Here is a 7,500-nt window from a genome sequence, read left to right on the forward strand (position 1 = left end):
CACCCCCCCCGCCCACACACACTTTTTGTGCCCTTGCAGTATTTTTTCACTGAGGTGATGCATTATATTTTGTCAAAGTATACTACATTGAGGGCAAATTGAGGAAAAATTGAGGGCAAGCGAAGCAGGGGTAGACCCAGAACAACATACTTAAGGAACCTAAACTAATGGGTAACAGGGAAAGATCAGGGAAACGTAGCTTTTTTGAGAGCATCCGAGCAAAGGAATGAATGGAAAACCATGATCGCCGACGATGTCTGTAGCAGATGTGGCACTGGATGATAATGATGATGATACTACATTGGTCTCTCTTTCAGAAAATTGGCGTCACGTGTCTGCTACTTGGAACAAGGGGTCTCGAAAAACTCTCTAGCCAAAAATTCTTGCGTGAGGCAGGAAGATTCTTTAAAATGGAATTACTTCAAAGCCTGACCTGGACGCCATTACTACATTCAGAATGTGAGCTAGGAGAGAGAGGGAGCGAGAGACGGACATGTGGCTGTTTGATTGGTTGAAAGAAGACAATTCCCAGATATTTACGGTGAACCAAATTGTAAGCTCTTTCTCTATGTTCAGTTTCATTTTGATTTACTAAGGTTATTAATGCTTTTTGTTTCAGCATATTTTGTTTTTACAATTTGTTGTTTAAAATATTCTTTTCATTATAATATTATTATATGTATGAATTATTGTTTTCATTGCTAGTTATTGCTTATTGCTGAGAACGACGCATAAAACATGGCTTCTCTTTACCTTGCTGTTCTTACTTTTTGTTTATTCTTTGATTAAAAATGCTGTGATTATATATGGGCTTTTCACTGTCACAGTACCTTTGATAGTATGAGTCATTAAGTTATGACAATACATGTATTATGTTTAGACTCAAAAGATCTTTTCAGTCATGAAACTACTAGATCTAGAAAGAATTCGTGAGTCATATTTTCCTTCTTGTTTCAGCTTGCTTTTTAAGTTCTTCATGATGAAACTGAGCATCTTCGTTAAAAAGAATTATGGTAGGCCTAAGTTCTATTGCCTGACTCTGACATTATAAAAAAAAAAAGAAATTTCTGAAAAAGTGTCATAAGGTTTTACTTGCTTTTTCACTGTGGTATGGTAGCAAACTGTCTTCGACCGATTCCATAATACACACCAAAGATAAGCAACGTTATGTGTAACTACCTACATGATCAAGAGTTTTGAAATGAGAGAAAATGTATTTCAAAGGGTTTTCTAACCGGGCATGTTTCTGTATGTGTAACTTTTTCTAACCAAGATTATGACAGAAGTCACCGCCAAGTACATAATTATGTGACTCTGTGGCAAGGGAAATTATTATTAACGAATGTTCAGTGGGGATCTACATATAAATTTGTCGCTAAATCTACAACCCTTGGTCCTATTACATATGGCAGAAAAAAAGGAAAATACAGACTGTGGATGACATGGGAAGAAATAATTTCTGTATTTCTAACGCATAAAATAGCACTTTTTGTTTGCTTCTTAGAATGGCATGTATTTAAAACCAATTAAATGAATATTACATTTTTTTCAGCAAATTTATGTGATCAGTGTTGTCATATATCAATGTCGTGTACTCCTGATTATTTTTGTGTGAGTGCCTGGAGAAGGGTCCCAGTTGTTGGAAATTTTGGATACTGAAATAAAGGCATATTCTTGAAGCAAATTCAATGCTGAACACAGGGAAATTAAAATTGTTTGCATAACTTGAGTTTTAAAGATAATAATATGCCACATTGTAGTAACACAGGGTGTTTGAAGAAAAAACCCATTTCTAGCACATTTTTTACCCTTGGTGAAGTAGGCCTACAACATGTTGCAAAATAACTAATAAAAAAATATTTCGACTTAAAATTATGTTTGAAAATCCTTTCAATAATATGGTGAAACGTGTGTTTTCTGATGGAAGGAAATTCCCAACCAGGTACAACTTCTTTGGCCTTCACCCCGTTGCTCAAAAATAGCTGTGCCAACAGCTGGGACCTTTCTCCAGGCACACACACATTGTTGGTAGTTTCTGTGTGTTTCTTTATGATGGACGAGAGAGAGAGAAGAGATTGCTGTATAGTTTGTGTAACCTCAATCAACTGAACAAAACTGCACAAAAAATAAATGTAAACACTTATTAAAAGCCAGAAATTCAGTATTCTATTCATTATATTTTATTGGTTCATAATATTACATCTGGACGGATAATTTTTTAAGACCATGTGCAAATTACATTCTTCCGTTAAGACTGTCTATTCCTGCAAATGGGGAAAAAGAAACCAACCAATTCCACCAATCAATTAAAACAGGGCCATTAAATTGACTCTTAGAATATCACCTAAAGTCTCCATACAGATCAAACTGTGAGAAAAAAGAACCCCCAAGGTAAGTTTCCATTACCGAAGCTCAGTTAATCAAAAGCAGTTGTCAGTTATTTTTTTTAAAAGACTAAGATCCCTTTATCTTTTTATTTCAGAATAATATTTTTCTTTTAAAAAAGAATAATCTTTAAGCCATAGGGAGAAAAAAAAAGTAAAGCTACGAATTATGGGCATCATCCACTACATAGGAAATGCGATAGTGATACTATAATACAGTAAAAAAAGCAAACCGCACTGTTGAATGAAAAAGATCAGATGTCTAACTAAACAGTAACAGAAACAGGACTTTAAATTTTGCCCATTTTACCAAAGGCAATTTTAAAAGTGCCACTTCATTCTATCATTGATATTACATAATATAATTGTCTCCATTTATACAACAGTGAAATGTCCTCATCCCCTCAAACCCTCATTTAGACCATGAGGAATTCCCTCTACAAGATGTCAGCATTTCACTTTCTGAAAGCTGTGAAACGATATGATAAAAATGGAATAGGTTTATCACCCCTATCAATACTATTAAGTTATTTAAGAGGCCGGACCTCAGAGTTTAACATCAATCTCCGAAAGGACCGAGTGAAATGGGAATGCGAGTTAAGCGCCTTTCCCAAGGACACAACGTTGTACTGAGCTGAGGCTTGAACCTCCGAACCCTGAAAGCTGTGATTGAACCTATATTGACAATGAGTGTCATAAAGGATTAGGCCAATAATTATGAACTATTCCATTTTCCTTCTCATCTGCATTTAGTGGTGATCAATACAAAGTTATGTACAGAAATACTGGTATTTGAAATGTTTATCATGTCTCCTGTAAAATCAGCATACTGTTGGCTACAAAGATTGCTTTTAAAGCCGATATAATTTGAAAAAAAAATGCTGTCGATCAATATCACAGGTGGCCCCAAAGAGGATTAAAACAGAGGTGAATCAATAAATATCTTGATATAAAGTCTGTACACTGCCTCATCAGTAGCACTTAACACACAGTTTCTAGGCTGAAAATAAATGCCTTATACCACTATATGAGCAAAATAATATATAAAAAATACCCCAAATTTAAACACAACGCAAGTAAAAAGACATTACATGATTAAATCATATAGAGAAGTACACCAGGAGCGGTCTCAACTGACAAACAAAGTTCGTAGACATCATCATCAAGGCATTAGTGAGTATACATTACAGGTTGCAAGAAAAACAGTAACACATAAAAAATCTTTCAGAGGGAGAAAGAGATAGGAGGGTCGGTGGATGAGCTTCAAATCAGATTTATAAATAAATCAAAGCTATCTCTTTGAAATATATCATTTAATACAAGACCCAACTAAAAACATCAGTGCACATAAATATTAATCAACTAGTTTATTTTCAGTTCATGATAATAAACATCAAAACATAAAAACTAATATTTTTCAATTTCCCCTGTCAATAAAGTTTCCAACGTTGGCGTGGGAGCACATACTTCAAACATTTGTAAATAAGCACAAAATACTCGTGGAATCTGTGGGAATCTGTGATTAGATTATAGTATTTTTTTCAAACAGCATCAATTTTTTCAAAGGAAAACATTTTGGTCCCTTGACCCTCTGGGCCTGAAGGCATGCCTGAATGTGTGTTACTGCACGTTACCCTCCTGCACATCTAACACACATCTCTGCTGTCAGCTGAAAAAACGCCTTTTTTAATTCGCAGCAGTTTCGAGATAAAGAGTCTTTTTGTCAGCGCAACTATTTTCAAAAAGGATTCTTCCAAAATTCGAATTCTGCTCTATTAAAAAAACTAGTCAAAGTTTCCATTTGATTTTTTTGTCATACAAGTAGGGTATTAAAAAGGTGTTTGGTCGGCGCACGGCAGATCTCCGCATGCAGTGGGGTGAATATACAGTCTTCCTGAGTGTACTCAAGTGAATGAGTCCGTTAAGTTGAGGGGACCATGGCACTCTTCACAGCCTTTTCTAATTTGGAAATCAAAAGGATAGCCACTAGTTTTTCAAAAAGAAAAAAAAAAAGACTATCCACACAGTGGGGCAAAATGGTGGGCATTGGCACAGTGACCACCCTCCAAACCTCCACACACACACACTTTTTACATTCCATAACTTCAAGCTGTTCAAAGTAGATCGGCAATAAATGATCCTTTGGTCAACGTCTAAGCATCGTTCTCATAATCTTTCGCAAATTAGATCTCGAAAGCTCATAATTTTTCTTGAGATCAGCGAGTTAGTAAGAAGCAATACTATAAAACAAAGAATATAGCTTTTCGATAACGAAAATGGACTTCCTTACACTGTCCCCCAAAAACGTATGAAATATGTTTTTATACACTTATTTGGCCACTGTGTAAAAGTGTAAAATAAAAGTACATTTCATATTCACAGAAGAAAAGCCCATAGTAGTACACATTTTGAAAACACTGAGGCAAAGTACATTTTCCGCAGTTTAAAAAAGAAAGAGTGTGCTTAAAGTTTCTTTTTCAGAAATTTTGTTGATTTTGTATTTTATTTTTTAAAAACCACACCCACAGTCCCTTTCCTCAGTATGCAGCGTGTTATGTGTATCACAAAGAGTGTCTGCTACTTGCTTGCTGTTCACTGCTGTTCACTGCTGTTCTGCTGTCTCGTCAGTATCTGCCTCTTTCTGTTCCTTCTTAAAGCTGTAGGTGCCGATCAGCTCCTCTCCATCCTTGTGAACCTCTTTGTGAGCGGCCAGCAGGAAGCGTCTCTGGTTACGGCGAACTGTCGGGGAAACACAATTTTGGTTTTTGTAAGAGTTTTACAGCACTTGCGACACAAATTAATCATTTTCTTGTCAGAATTTTATGGCTTTTTTGTGACACAAATCATTTTCGGTAAAAGTTTTATGGCATTTGCAACACGAATTAATAATTTTTTGTAATAGTATTTGCGACACAAATAAATCATTGTTTGTTAAAGTTTTAAGGCACTTGCAACACAAAAAAGTCATTCAAGTGCTGAAGGTATGAGAAGTTATTAAAAGTTACATACAAAAAAAAAAAAGAAGAAGAGATATGGACAATAGATGTTTGATAAAAAAAAAAAAAAAGAGGAGCAGACTACATCAGAGGTCCAGCAAATCATACACAGAGAAAGATATGAGTGTGGTGTGATAATGACGATAATACAGTGGAGTCCACTTATAACGAGTCCTGAAACAACGAGAAGTCTGTTATACAGACACTATTCTAAAACCCCGTTTTTTTCCCTTCTTTATCTTTGTAAATAAAATATTGCTATTGCGCAATCAGACAGTCTTACGAGTCGGTTATAGCGGAACATTGATGCTGCTGTACACAGCACACAGACCACTTAAACTTATAAAATCTCGCCAGTTGAGAAAGTTGTTTTGGTGATCCAGCAAAACAAAAAACGGGAGAGCCCACGCGAACCAACAATGAAGGCCGGAGCGAATGAGTAGGGAGGGTGTGGCATGCGCAGACAAGTAGAACGCATCGCGTGATAGGCCAGCCCAGTCTAGATTATCTAGGCATACCGTGCCTCTCACTTCTCTGGTGCGGGATGCTGTGATAGATGGAGTGAATGCGTGACGTGCGCAAGCAGACGCAACGCACCACGGGGTGTGGTGGGGTGGGGAACAACATAGCGAGCAAGTTAGCCTAGAGCCAGAGCCCCTTCTTTCTGATCGCCAAAGCCGATTTGTCAACATTGCTAGTGCTAGAGAAAGAAACCTGATTCGATTTTTGATCAAGTAAAACCTAGAGATCATGTTGAACAAAATCATCACCATCCGGGGAAATACAAAAAGGAATAAACAGAACACCAAACTCATAGATTAGGCCTACTTTACTATTTCCCTTGAATTTATTACTGAATCCCTAATAACGAGAATCCTGCTATAACGGACAGTTCGCACCGGTCCCCTCCCTCTCGTTATAACAGGATTCCACTGTAGCAAGAATCACATTGTGAAGAAAACGGTCTCCACAGACCAAATGTTACCTTTGGATTCATTTTTGTATAATTTCTCAATAAGACAAGATTTGTTTTACCTTAGCAAAACAAAAGAAGGATTCAGACGAAAGTACTTTGCTTCTGAACTGTGAAAATGGTGAAATGGTATATAGGTTCAAGGTCCCTATAAACACTGTTATGTTATTTAAGAGGCGGGACTTCTGGGTTCCGAAAGGACCGAGCCAAATGAGAAATTCAAGTTAAGTGTCTTTCCCAAAGACACAACTTCGGGCCAGGCTGAAGCTGGAACCCCCAAACCTGCAATCTCATGATTACGGGTCGGGTAACCTAACCACTAGGCCACCGACACCACCTTCTGAACTGTTAGTATATCATGGGAAACAAAGAACAAAAACTACTGTATAGGCAAAGATTTTGTTCCATCAATGCTATCGAAGTAGCAATTTGATTTCAGATCCTGTTTGAGGACCGTGCTGCAGACACTCAAAAGAAAAACCTGCCCTGTGTTTAACACTTTGCTCCCATAAGACGCCTATTAGCGACAGTGTGATATAGCATTAAAAATGTAGCAATGATCTCCTTTTTGACATGCGCACTTGTTTAAGTTATATAGTTTCCTTTCTGAATGATTAGTGTTGTCTTGGAGGCCAAAAATCACTTTGTTTACAACAATTGGAATAATTTTTTAAACGTCGAGTAGATCTGGTGTGTGCTGCTTTACACTTATGCCATGATGAGAATTCAGGAGATGAATGTACTAGATCTAATGTTTTCAGTTCCGATTCTCATTCCTTTTTCTGGTGAACATATGATCATCACATTCAACTTTCTCAATAAGCTAAAAATGTTTGCTGAGATACACGTATAACACTGATGTAGCCCATCTGCATCCTGGTACGTGGGGACAAGTTGTGTGCGTGGGTGAAAACGTTTTTAAAAATATTTCTCGCATTTTTCGGTCCAAATATAGCCATCTGTAAAGTCTTCTTAGAGACTCAGCTGGCTTAAACATCCATCATCAAACTGATATCTAAAATTGTTTTTTACATGAAAAAGTGTGAACCACTGGAAACTGTGGTGTAGCTTTTAAACACTTTGCCATAGCGCACAGGACAACCAGGTTCAATTCATAAGTGGGGAGAATTTGTATCAAAAATGTTGG

General features: G+C 36.9%; 1 protein-coding gene across 1 annotated transcript in view; it reads right to left on the minus strand.

The window, feature by feature from the left end:
• Nucleotides 1-2,157: 2,157 nt before the first annotated feature.
• Nucleotides 2,158-7,500, minus strand: part of LOC101861693 (cilia- and flagella-associated protein 91) — a gene marked incomplete in the record, with an annotated part of 33,185 nt that continues 27,842 nt past the window's right edge. Inside the window, 1 exon segment of the mRNA XM_013089311.2 lies at nucleotides 2,158-5,123. Coding sequence (XP_012944765.1) covers nucleotides 4,987-5,123 — 137 coding nt within the window.

This window comes from Aplysia californica, unplaced genomic scaffold (assembly GCF_000002075.1).
Source record: "Aplysia californica isolate F4 #8 unplaced genomic scaffold, AplCal3.0 scaffold00923, whole genome shotgun sequence".
NCBI classification, from domain to species: Eukaryota; Metazoa; Mollusca; class Gastropoda; order Aplysiida; family Aplysiidae; genus Aplysia; species Aplysia californica.